At 49.3% G+C, this 12,711-nt stretch overlaps 5 protein-coding genes across 5 annotated transcripts, besides 4 other annotated features; all 5 read left to right on the top strand.

The window, feature by feature from the left end:
- Positions 1–12,711: part of a sequence feature (sequence corresponds to BAC RPCI93-26E13) that runs on past both edges of the window.
- Tb927.8.5680 (hypothetical protein, conserved) lies at positions 263–2,086 on the top strand (the record flags this gene model as incomplete). Its single annotated transcript, XM_842305.1, has 1 exon — positions 263–2,086. The coding sequence occupies one exon, from the start codon at positions 263–265 to the stop codon at positions 2,084–2,086; it is 1,824 nt and encodes a 607-aa protein (XP_847398.1).
- Tb927.8.5690 (hypothetical protein, conserved) lies at positions 2,622–3,728 on the top strand (the record flags this gene model as incomplete). The annotated part of the gene is made up of 1 exon (XM_842306.1): positions 2,622–3,728. One exon carries the CDS (start codon positions 2,622–2,624, stop codon positions 3,726–3,728), a length of 1,107 nt encoding a protein of 368 aa, XP_847399.1.
- On the top strand, positions 3,976–5,172 carry Tb927.8.5700 (hypothetical protein, conserved; the record flags this gene model as incomplete). Its single annotated transcript, XM_842307.1, has 1 exon — positions 3,976–5,172. One exon carries the CDS (start codon positions 3,976–3,978, stop codon positions 5,170–5,172), a length of 1,197 nt encoding a protein of 398 aa, XP_847400.1.
- Positions 5,994–6,026: a microsatellite.
- Positions 6,054–6,104: a sequence feature (T-rich).
- On the top strand, positions 6,134–8,890 carry Tb927.8.5710 (recombination initiation protein NBS1, putative; the record flags this gene model as incomplete). The annotated part of the gene is made up of 1 exon (XM_842308.1): positions 6,134–8,890. One exon carries the CDS (start codon positions 6,134–6,136, stop codon positions 8,888–8,890), a length of 2,757 nt encoding a protein of 918 aa, XP_847401.1.
- Positions 9,975–10,007: a sequence feature (AT_rich).
- Tb927.8.5720 (hypothetical protein, conserved) lies at positions 11,123–12,679 on the top strand (the record flags this gene model as incomplete). Its single annotated transcript, XM_842309.1, has 1 exon — positions 11,123–12,679. The coding sequence occupies one exon, from the start codon at positions 11,123–11,125 to the stop codon at positions 12,677–12,679; it is 1,557 nt and encodes a 518-aa protein (XP_847402.1).

Below are 12,711 nucleotides of genomic sequence, written 5' to 3' on the forward strand. Positions count from 1 at the left end.
TGAAGAAAAGAATAAAATAAACTGGAGAAAAATACGGATGGATCCCAAATGCTCCCCGATTTACAACTCAATTCCTCTCGTACCCGTTGGCAAAACACTTTCCGGCCTTTATTTTTCCTCTCTCTATCTGGTAATCTCCACGTTTAAAATGACAACGAGCGAGTCCTCAGTGGGCGCTAGCACTCGGCGAAGTCTGTAAAGGGACAATTCGGCGATACTAATAACTCAAAAGGGGGCAGGAGTGTGTTGCGCTAGGTATCGGATGTTACGGCATACAGTGAAATTGTGCGGGGCATTGCAGCATCTTTTAGATCATAGTACACGATTTATCAACAACCTAATATTTCTTGCTGGCGACCATGCTTCAGCGGAAACGACACCAACCGACCGACACACTGCGAGTAGGGGTTCATCGGTGCAAACTCAAGGTGCGGCAGAGAATTGGCACCAAACCCAATACGTGCATGCGGCCGAGGTGATACGGAATGCAGCCGCAAGGGACTACCTTCTTGACAGCGAGTCTGATACTGCAGAGTTGCACGCCTCGCTTGTTACGGCCTTGATGCGAGGGACAAGATGGGGCAGTACTATCTCACAAGATACTGACATGCTGTTAATAAACGAGCTCGAGAGGGACGTTGCAGACCGTGTTGCCAGGATGTTTTTGCTTCCATCGCGGTTTATGTGGCGTTCGTGCCATCAAGCTGTACCCAACGGCGGGAGAGGCAATCAGTGCAAATGCAATGTGCTAGTTGTGCCGAAACGTTCTTCCGATTTGTCAAATGTTCGTCATCATGTTTCGTCGGGAGATGCGGATTCTGGAGGTGGCGGTGGCATTATGCACAGCAGTTCGCTTGAAAGTCTCATTGTGCTCATGAAAACCGCCAAGGCCCAAGCCCGCGCACGTTACTTGAGCTCACGGTTTAGCTGTCCCGATGATGAGAGTCGTATGTCGCAACGACTGGTGCTGTACTGCAGTGACCAGTCTGACAAGCTGCTTCTTCAAGCCGCACGGTGCACTGGCGTCCAACACGTGCGGACACTTCAAACAGTTTATTCACCAAAAGTGCACAACTACCCGATGCAAGTTGATATGCTGAAGGCGGCGTTGGCGGAGGATGTTTCTCATGGGTTTTACCCGTTGCTGGTCTGTGGCGTATTCGGTTCGCACGTGGCTGCGTCGGTTGATCCACTTCAAGAGATGGCTGAGTTGTGTCAGAAGCTTAAGTTGTGGTTTCACATTGACGCCAGTCACTCCGGTCTCGCACTTGCGGCAGGCGCCGCTAGTGTAACCATGCCACAAGACACAACCGTAGCCTCAAGCATGGAAAAGAAAGCCGAAGTCGTAATGACAAAAGATACCGTGTGGGAAGAATACATGCATTCATTTAATCAAGCCGCCACCCTCGCTGACTCCGTTCACTTTGGTGTATCCTCGTCATTTTTGCCGACTGCAGCTAGTGCCTCATCCACCGCTCTTCTTTATGTCTCAAATGTGGCTAAGGTCGATGCTGCCTTGCGTCATTTGAACAGATCAGCCGAATCATCCGTAAATGCATGGTGTGCTTCCTCTCGCGCACAGCAAATGTCTCAGATGCTCCAGTTGCGACTGGAACCACAGCACGTGCACGCCAATGAAATCATCCGTCTGTCGCTGATCCTCCACCAAATGGACGACGCTTACGTTTCTAAGCGGGTGAGAGACCACCAGGCTGCCATGTACCACCTTCAGCAACGGATACGCGCTGATGGACGCTTCGACTGCTCCGTTCATGCTTCGTGTTTTGGAATGGTGTTGTTCCGTTGGCTCTTGCTTGCAGACGAGGAGACAGAGGCGCTTATGTGGCGCTGGGATGAACTGTTGAAAGCGCAGCGGGTGTCAAGCAACTTTGGAGAGGGAATTCGTCCATTTTTGGGGCTCGTGCGAATACAACGCCGGTTACATATTTGTGTAGGTTTTGTGGGTGCTGTTGGTGGGGGTAAAAGCTGTTGCGCACCGTCTCTGAGTCAACGTGACGTGAACACGCTTGTTGATTCGCTGACGGAGGCGGCCAGCTTTGGGAGAAATAAGGGCCGTGTCGTTTAGTACCGCTGGGGAGAACGCGTGAATAGGTGATTTCCGAGCAGTGGGGTCACTCGTTGCCGATTGTGAAGGTCGTCATTTCTTGTTTTGCTTTTGAGTTGAGTTGATTCGGTTGTGAAACTGGGGGAAAGGTGTATTATTGGAGCTTCCCCAGCACGGTTGGCCGTTACGGAAGATACGCATACGTGGCCGCAACTCCTTTTTGACTTTTTTTTCTTTTCACAGTAATAATGGTCACGCATGGTATTGGGAAATCCCGTCACTTTTGGTGGCCCTCACAGATTCATGGTGAAAACGCTAGATGCGTTTGTGGTGCGCGTGTTCGCCTTGCACGGAAAGAATTCGAGGGGGATGACGTGCGGTTATGCCCAATGTGTGTTTTCCCGTGGCACGGTGCCCCACTTGTGGAAATTCATGCGTGAAACCTCTCATCTTTTTGTCCCTTCTTTCATTTTCTCACGCTGTAACGTACTTTACTGGAAAGTGGTTCCTCCACCAAGGAGAAAGGTAGTACAGGAAAAGGGAAGGAAGAGGTTTTATGCACCGCGGACCGCCGGCACTTCTGCATACTGTAGGCGTCGCGACACGGAGCAAATCATTCGCAGCGAGTACGAAACTACCAGGGAGATTAACACCTCTCCCGTCGACATCTTCCACGCTCCAGCCTACCAACACTTTACTGTCCTCTTCAGCGGGAATAGCCTCTCTGCGCCAGCTCGTCAGCGCCTCTACACTAACCAGCACTTCAACAAGCGGCAAGAAACGTGTCGGGTCACTGGATGCTCACTGTCGTCTCCTCTCAAGAGGAACCTCAGCCGATAGTTACATGCCAATGACGTCACGCTCTTTCGATGTTTTTGAAGGTAACAACAAGCAGGCATGGCTGGATCTCAAAACTGGCTGGTGCCATCTCTGCCAAGAACCACTAGGTGCGACAATGGGTGTCCATATTGGCGACCGTGATCACACTAATCTACAGTATTTTCTGTTTCTCTACGCAGCTCATGGGCGTCGATGGTCAAGTGAGGAGGTTCTTCGTTCCTGTCTCGCCACCGCTCCGACGGTGCACAACTACGCGACAAGGCACACAACGTGGGACCACTTGCATGTCATGGACGACGCGCTGCGTCGCGCTGAGTTGGAGGCGCTTCTTTTCCATCTGACACACCCACCACAACAGGCCCTGTCGCACGTGCTTCAGGGTCGCAGCCCACTGGGATTTTGGTACAGTGGAGAACGTATGTGGAAGTTGCGTATCTCGCGCCTCGTCACGCAGGTGTTTCCCCCCATCTCTGCGGGGATGATGACAAACTTCACACAGAAGTGCTGGGGTCGTAGTAACGGCGAAAGGATGTATGATGCCTTAAGGTTGCAACGAATAAAGGCTTACTATGGCTGGCAACCGTACGAAAGTAAGGAGAAGAAAGCCTTTTTCGTGCGGCAACTGCTGTGGGAGCTGCTTTCCGTGGAGGTACGTGACGAGGTAGATGAATTAACAAAACACATGGCGGATCTTGCGCTACGGCGTATGGCGTTTGAGATGATCTTCTTGCAGTCAATGGAATACATGCATAAGGTACAATATGTGTACGATTTGATGGGGAGACCCACTGTGGATGAACTTGCAGCAATGAATTTGCTGTAGGATGTGGGGCAAAACGCCGCTGCGGCAGGCAGTGGTGAACGGATGAAACAGAACCACGGGGCTTGTAAGTTTACACGTGTAACATCCCATAACTTCTCCACTGGGGTTGCGTGTCTCACTATTCATATCTGTGTACAGTAACGTTCACGCCAACGCGTGCCACGGGTAAGCTTTCCTTCCTTTTATTTTAGTCTCCTTTATTATCAGCCATTGGATCGTGTCCGTGTGAGATTGATAACGAAATGCGATGATGTACCGGTGGAGCCCCCCGTCACTCTCCAAAAAGGTGAAGGGAGATACATTTCTCTCTTCGCTGGCACAAAGGGTCGACAGTGTTGCTGCTACATCATCTTCTCGGCAGGAACCGGGAGGGACGCTGAGTAACTTGCGTTTGGGGTTGCGCGGAAGCAGTACGATGTGCCGGAGCGCCTTTTCACTTCACTCCAACCAGAGTTTGGTGGGAAATCGTATATTTGAATGTCCAAACAAACATATTTTCTTGGATACTAATGCTTCCTATTGCCATTTGTGCCGCGAGCCGCTCGGAGTTTCTTCATTCACACATCTCTCTGACCGGGAGCATCACAATGTCCAGTTATTTCTCTTTCTATCCGCAGCATTCCCCCGCGGTACACTTCGTGACGCAACCGATCTATCAACGACTTTTGCAAAAACCACCTGGAGGGCGATTGGCAGAGGCGACAACACGGCAGGGGAATCAATCCTGTATCATCCGGATGAGGTGATGGATGACGCTGCCCGGTTCTGTCCTCGTCTTTTGGCCGCCGTGAAGGGTGGTTATGCACATACAGAACAGGAGGCCCTACGCCGCGCCAGTCTGCAATCCATGCTTATTCTACTCAGTAGCGGGTCGATCACCTCGGACGGTGCCACTCGACGGGAACCGGCGGTACTAGGAGTATTTCATGGTGATGTTTTACCTGAGTTGGCGCACAGCGGTGAACGACTTTTCAAGGGGGAGGTGTCACGTCTCATTGTGGAATGGTTCCCCGCGTTAAGTGCAGGAGTGGGCACACAGATAGCACACAAGTGCTGGGGCCGCTCTAATCTGGAGAGTGTTTTTGATGCCCTTCAGTTACAAACCCTAATAAATCAGCGGTGCAACAGGGCAGCGGTGCGGGGGTCGGGGTCGGGGTGGAAAAGCACCTTGATGAAGGGACTTACAACTAAAACGGAGAAGGCAACATTTATGCGACTTCTGATGTGGGAGCTAACCACACGAAATGAAGATGTAGGTGGAGATACCAACGATGGCGTGTCTTTAAATAAAGTGGACCGCTTGCTTCTGGAGCTGACGAGGAAGCGACTTGCATTCGAGATGGTTTATCTCCAATCACTGAAGTACATGCATTTGGCGGATGCCCTTCTACAGGAGATGTCTTACCCATCCTTGGAAGATTTGGTATTAATAGGCGCAGCGTGATCCTGCTCCACGCGAAATTCTTATTGAGGGTTGTTGGTGATGTCGTGCGTATGATTGGAAAGGGGAGGTGTGAAGTGGTTTCTCACGTAGGTTGCTAAACTTTCCTTCTGATATCTACCCTTTGCTTTCACACCCCCATAGTAGCGGTCCATTGGGGAATTCGCATGTCTGGACTCTGACTAAATTAACGCAACTCCGTTCCCGCTATTTTTCCTTTTGCTACCACCATTGCTGTTATTACTATCATTATTTTTCTCCCATTCTGCATTCTTTTCTTTTTTTTTCTTTGACACAGTAACAACATCAGTTGTCACCTAAAAAAAAAAAGTGAAGAAGAGATGTAGGAATGTACATGAGAATACATCAACAAGCTTTGAGGGCGTGGTTTCAAATATGGTGAAAAGAGGTAAGCTTTGGAGGTGTGCAAAGGGGTAAGGAGTTTCTTTCGGTGCTTGCACAAGAAGTGGGAAAGAAAAACAGCAGGAAAAGTCACTTGGGTGATCATAATTTTTGTTTTTTAATCTCAAGAAATGGGGAGCGAAGGGGGAAGGCAGAAGGTGGACTTTATGGAACCTCAGTTACAGTTGATGATGGCGTTGAGCAGCAAATGAAGACGAGGAAATGATTCCACGCGTATCTACTTATTTTTATAAAGCGGAGAGGTGCCACATCAGCGATGCGAAGATTTATTAGTATCGGAAACTTCACACGCTGATCATTATCACCTTCATCTTTACTTAATAGTCAAGAGAAAAAACACAGTCGGAGAAAAAAATTTTTGGATGTAGGAGTTTGTTTATTTGCGTTCCTTTTTTCTTTTATGTATGTGTGTGTGTGTGTGTGTGTCTGTGTGTTTCTCCTTCACGAGGGGGAAAAAAAAATTCTTTTTGTATTGTTTTTTTTTCCATCATTTTTTCTGTTTTTTTTTTTTTGGGGGGTCTTCGTTAGCTCCACGAGGGTTATGCACATTATTGAAGTGAACCACGGGGCCGGTGAGTTGCATCGTTACCTTCTCCTTCCCGATGCCGCATACACTGTGGGGAGGAAGGAATGTCATATTTTGTTACCCACAGGCGATCCATCAATTTCACGACACCACGCGAATATTCAAGTAGGCGTCATGCAATCTCGAGCACTGACTGATCCATCAGTACTCACAGCAGAGGTCAGTTTGCAAGACAATTCTAAGCATGGCACCCTTGTAAACGATGAACACGTCGGACGCGGCAACTGTAGATATATTTACACCGAAGATAGTATCAAGTTTGGGAAAAAAGTTACTGCACGTGTAGTGTCTGTCAGGATTGTGCTTGTGGAATCTTCGCAACTGCTTCATGATGAGCGTAAGGCACTGCGCAATGTGGCCCTGCTCCTGGGAGCTCTAATTGTGCAGGAACCCGCTCCGCTGCTGCTTGATTTCTTCGACATGCGCCTTTGCTGTACTGCGTTCCTGTACATTACACACAATGGTTACACTGTGACTCCAGAAACCCTTCTTGCACAACAACGAGGGTATCATATCACGACGGTGAAATATCTTCAGTCTTTGGAAAATGCGTTGTCGGAGGACTGTGCGAGGGGAATGGAGGAGTTACCGCAACCCACAGCTGCACAACCCGGTGACACCAGTTTTCAAGTAACGGAGTATATGCGACCTGCTAAGGTATTCTACGATATACACGAGTTTCTCCTTTCGAAACCACTCCCCAATAAACTACTACGAAGTTACACCTTTGTGTTTCCGGACGTAGAAATCATGGAAAAATATGAGGTGCTATTAAAACACTGTGGCGCGGTGGTGGCGCACCAACCGGGGGAGTGCCCTTCAGAGTGGCAGTCACTTGACCCAGACAGTACTTCAGTCATAGTTGCTGGTGATGATATGTTTTTCAAGGTAAAGCGGGTGGCACTAACGAAACCAGAAAGAAATGGAACTCCCGAGTCTGAGGAAACTAACGGTGGAAACCGCCGCGCCTCAGCACTGGGCGAGGACCCAAAAACATCGGTGTATGTTTCCCTTTATGAAAATGGATTCGTTATTATACCAGAAAAAAACATCATGCGGGCGGCCTTCACAGGAAATCCGCTGGAGATCAACGGTAGGCCCTCTGCACCTTACCTCGCGCGTTCGGAAAGGGACACATTCCGTTCCCCTTCACCTATGGTGCGCGCCCCATCTCACGGCAGAACGAGCAATAATCATGTAGGAACTCTTCCATGTCGAGGAGCGTCCGCCGACCCGGTGGTAATGGCAGCGGAAGGAGATGAAAAGCCTCCACGCTTTACAGTGTCACCTCCGCCTCGAAGGGCCTCATCAGTGAGTGACGGGGCAGCTAAGAGTACCGGAGTCCGGGTGCTGCAGGAGTTGGAGGGAAATATTCTCAGGGTAGTTGACGTTAATAGACTCGGGGGAGAAGGGGAGAATGATGGAAATGCGTGTTTGTCCAAAAGTACAAGTAGTTTCGGTGGTGGTGGTGGTGGTACCTCAGAGGTCACCCCAACATCAAGGAAAAAGCACAAGCGTAAACCGTCTGCGAGCCGCGCGTCGGAGGAGGGGTCGCAGGTTAGAGCAGCCAGTGTTGACAGTAGTAGTGCGAGGTCGCAAGGGCAATACCGAGATAAATCTCCAGAGGGATTGTGCCCATCTTGGGAAAAACAAGGGGCCGTTGTTGTTCATACCGCGGAACAACTTTGGAAGACTGAGGGGGGTAGAATTTCCTCTTCGCGCGCGCGGATGTCGGCGTACAAAATGTCAAGACAATCCTCTTTTCTTACATCTGCTACCCCTTCTTCTGTGGGAGCCAAACCGCATGTCTCCACCGAAAAGCATGGCAGTGAGGACGGACAGCCATCGCAACCCCGATCCACGCCTTCGAGATCGATGAGAAGTGTGAGCCCACTGACAAAACGATCTGTAGTTGGACAGTCAGCTTCACGCAGGTTGGCACCAAGGCAAGCCTTAACCAAACTATTCCCATGTGACGAGTTAGGGAGTCACAGCACATTGGGGGGCACGAGCATTTTTGATGTCACCTTCTGTCACACAGCACGCTGTGAGTCGTCTGGTAGACATGCGAAGCGACAACTTCTTACCCACTGGCATAGAACTGTGGCAAAGGACAAGGTACGGGAAACGAAAAGCGCGCGCCTACCAGCCTCCCCACTCCGCAGCTTCTCCCCACTATTCCAGCGGTACAACAGCGGTACGGGAAGCAGTAGGCGTGGTGCTGGAAGCAGGGGAAGTAGTGCTCAGAAGGCAGACGGTGGCCGTGGAGAGCGCTACGCAGGATTGTTTTCGTCTAGTGTATCGTCAAGTAATGGAGCAAGCGCTGCGCTCCTTGCTCAACAGCAGGATGTCACCATCCGAAAACGTTGCGAGGAGTTCTTGCGAAAGGTCCTCACGCCTTTAAATACCGAGGTGGATACAATCTGCAAGTTGATAATGAAACAGGGATACCTGGACGCAGAGAGCAAGAAAAAGTTGGAGATTGGCACCGAGTCACTCATCAAGTTTCTTACTTACATCCAGCGCGTGGAAACAAGCATACCACCGGCTCAAAGCACAGAGAGTACGCGGACTGTTACGAATCAAGTGCGACAGAAGTCACTCCTTCTTCGTCGACGAATTAAAGGAGCATACGAATCTGTGAAAGCAGAGATTCCCCCGTGGATGAACCAGCTACGTGAGGTACTTAGTGTCCGACCATTGGTCGTCTAATACCCAACTACCGGATGTTATACACTAGCAAAGTGTGAAACAAAAGGAAAGTGGCGGCGGTGGGCGAATCACGATACGCCCGTCGTGGATTTATAAGAAGGTTTTAGTATGCATTCGTGCCGCGTTTTTTTATTTTTGCATTCCTCCCTTTCATATACGCGTGGCAATGACTTACACGAGGGGAGGAGGGGGGTGAACATGCTGGAGCCCCTCATGTTTCTGTGTGTGTGTGGGTGGGTGTTTTAACGGCTCTGTTGTTGTCTATTGTTCTTATGATCCTCAATAACGCTGCCAGTCCATGAACGTGCGGTCGCAGTGTTCTTTATTTAGAGGGAGGGGAAGAGAAAAGGTGTGGCTTTGCACGGCGTGAAGAAGCCGACCGGCATGCGGATGAGAAAAATAGAGAGTGTGAAGAAGGGAACCTTAAAAACTTTCGGGAGCACTGTGTGTGTGTGTGTGTGTTGGGTTACTCAGCGTTGTTTTACCATTGTTAGTGCATACATGTGCCAATGAAATACTGATTTTGTGGTGCTGTTTTCTTTTATTTTATTTTCATAATTAACAGGTTGAGTTTGTGCCTTTACCGTTAGGGTCCAGGGTTGGGAAAGAGGAGAAAAAACAGGGGGGGAGCAGCGTGGGCGCAAGAGAGTGGAGTGCAGTAACGCATGCAAGCAGTGACTTCATTCCTCCATCCTATTTATATTGCTCTCGCTCGCATTATTTATCATCGTTTTGTTTGTTAAAACTTCCCCCCCCCGTTCTCCGCGTTTTTTTCTTTCCAGGGTATGTCTGTTGCATTTATGCATATACTCTTTAACCCCCTCACCTTCTTTTCTGCTGATCGGGATGTTATGCGGAACCGCATTCCTCAGGCCCAGCACTATTACATCGATTCTTTTTGTTTTTTTTTTAGGTGAGAAGAGCAAAAGCTGGTGTGTTTTCAAATGTTTTCTCATTACATCGCTTTGTGCCCCATTCCTTTCCTCGTCGATGCTTTTTTTACCTGTCGGGGTGTTACACCACATACATTCACTGTTCACTACCACCTGGGGGGAATGGGAGAGATGGTGCAGAGCATTCTGCGATTTAAAAAATATATATTATTATTATTATTTAAGGATGTATATGTATGCTTGTTTATTTACTTGTGTCGTGACACCTAAATGCAAACCCCGTATATGCGTTTCTCCTACCTCCCGGAGGACAGGTGGGGGAAATTACACGACATGCAAAAACCTCACGAGGGTGTCATTTTGTTGTTAGTGTTCTTCGTGTTTTACTTCTCTTCTCTCGGCCATGCGTGCCCTCCTCCACTCTTTATGCACGTTTAAAGCGGAAATATATATATATATATTCTTTGTTCCACCCTCCCCATCACGCAGTTCGGCATCTAGCACATAATATTTTTCTAGTGCGTATGAGTGTGGCCACGTGCTTACGTGTGTATGTTTTCTTTTTTTTTGGGGGGGGGGGGCTGCGTGAGTGGAATTCTGTTGTCGTTGTTGCGTTACTCCAAAAGGAGGGAATGAAGGAGAGAAGGAGGGGGGGGGGCATATCTCTTGTGCACACCGGGAAGTAGCTGTCACATCCTCTTACTACTGAAATCCCATCGAAAGCGAGGTGATAAGGGACGCACCCCCGTCTGTGTTAAAGGAGATTCGGTCAATGGATCAAAAGGCGGAAGAACAGGAAGAGGAATATGTAGAGACAAAAAGAGAAGTGGAGAGAATGGGAAAAAAAAGGGATGGAAAAGAAAATATAGGGGTTTATATGAGGGTTGTGTGGACTCGGCACCATAAACTGCGAAAAAGTGAGAAATGAAAACAACCAGTGGATCATATCTAAGGTGGAGGGAGTGAAGAAGTAAAAGGTTGGAAAAGCCGCAAACCAGGAAGCGGAAGGAGGAAACGAGGGAGATTCTTTTTTCACGAAGAGAGGGGGTAAATTGATGATCCCCTTGACTTCCCCCTAATCCTTCTTCTTATTGCTGGTGGTGCTGCTTCCACCTTACCCTTCTGTGCCTGGAAAGCGATAGTGTAAAAACTAGCTTATACTTCTGCAATATCACTGAGGGAGTGTTTACTCTTGTTAGAAACAAACGAAGCTTATTTACTCTTTTTCCATTCTTTCTTCCACTTGCGTCTTTTTTTCTTTCGTGTTTCCCCCTTCCTTGGTGTTGTTTTGTCCCCAACGCCCAGCTACGGGCATTTCGTACGTTGTTGAAGCTGTGCCATGGAAGAGGCAGCAACCATTGGTCAAGATACCGGGAACAGTACTGTCAGTGAGCCAATGGAATGTCCACGGTTGCTGCAGTCCATTGAGGTTGCGTCACTGCTGGTGCGCCCAATTCATATAGTGGGTGATGTGTTGAAGGTCCTACGGGGCTGCTTGTTTAGCATGCGCGGGGTAAAAAATGTAGTGAATGGAGCTGCGGCAGACACGGCGGCTGGTGATGCGCAGGCGTGCAGAAAATTCCTTCTTGACCCAACTTTCCTTTCGCCCATCAGTATCCCCCAGCTTTCATCATCGTGCACTCTTGTATGGATGAGGGCAGATGATGTGTCGCTTCCCGCGGTTCTGCGTGACAAGTTAGTGCTCGTATCACAGGGTGCAGAGTCCCGAGCCGAACCTCTTCAAGTTGCACTTACCACACACACCGTGGATGTGACCTCTAAGAACTTCACCATGCCCGAATTGTTGCAAATGCTGCTTCCTCCAGGCATTACGGCATTAAGTGGATTCGAACAAATTGGGCACATCGCCCATGTGAACCTATCGGCTGAGCATCTGCCGTACAAAATGGCAATTGGTGCTGTTATCCTCAGCTGCAATCCAACGGTAAGTGTTGTCGTGAATAAGGTTAACTCAATATCCAGTGTGTTCCGCGAGTTCAAGATGGAAATCGTAGCCCATCGCCACTGCGGTGGGAACAGTAAAGGTAACAGTAGCACTCACCGAGGCGGAGGGGGAAGCGTCGGCGTAGCAGGGAGCGGCGACCACAATCCAAGGACTAACGCTGAGGAAGAGGAAGCTCAACAACAACAACAACAACTGCTTCTAGCTACTGTCCGGCAACACGGCTGCACCTTTCGTGTTCCATATGATCGCGTGTACTGGAATTCACGTCTGAGCCACGAGCACACACGCATTGTAGAACTCATGCAAAGGGGTGATGTTCTCTATGACGTTATGGCGGGTGTTGGTCCCTTTGCTGTTCCTGCCGCATCCGCCGGCGTCACTGTTTACGCAAATGATCTCAACCCTGTAGCGGCCGAGTACCTGCGCATTAACGCGGATATAAATCACATACGAAAGGACTCCTTTCATATTTTCAACATAGATGGGCGTGAGTTCATGAACACAATCCTTTACAACGATGTCATAGCCAACAGCTCTCGGTGCGGCAGACGGCACGTAACAATGAATTTGCCCGCCATAGCTGTGGAATTTCTTGACGTCTTCGCTAAGAGGCCATGGATTCCGGAACCTGGAATGAAGGTGCGGGAGTCAAAGGAGAACCCCGACAAACGGGTGCTCTTTCATGTTTACTGTTTCTCAAAGAATGTGGAGGATTTCACCGGTGACGCAGTAAGACAGGTGACACGTTGGCTTTCTTTCGAGCTGAGAAAAGAGAATCTGGAGTTGGTTCATGTGGTGCGGGACGTGGCACCCAAGAAGCGCATGGTGTGTGTGAGCTTCACTCTTCCTGATGCTTTCTGGCGCTGTCGATATGACAATATGGGGACGGAAAAGCAGATGCAGACTCTGAAGCGAGCGCGCGAGGGCTGAGTTGAGTTGAGCTCCATCAACGGGACGTAATT

This window comes from Trypanosoma brucei, chromosome 8, assembly GCF_000002445.2.
Source record: "Trypanosoma brucei brucei TREU927 chromosome 8, complete sequence".
Taxonomy (NCBI): Eukaryota; Euglenozoa; class Kinetoplastea; order Trypanosomatida; family Trypanosomatidae; genus Trypanosoma; species Trypanosoma brucei.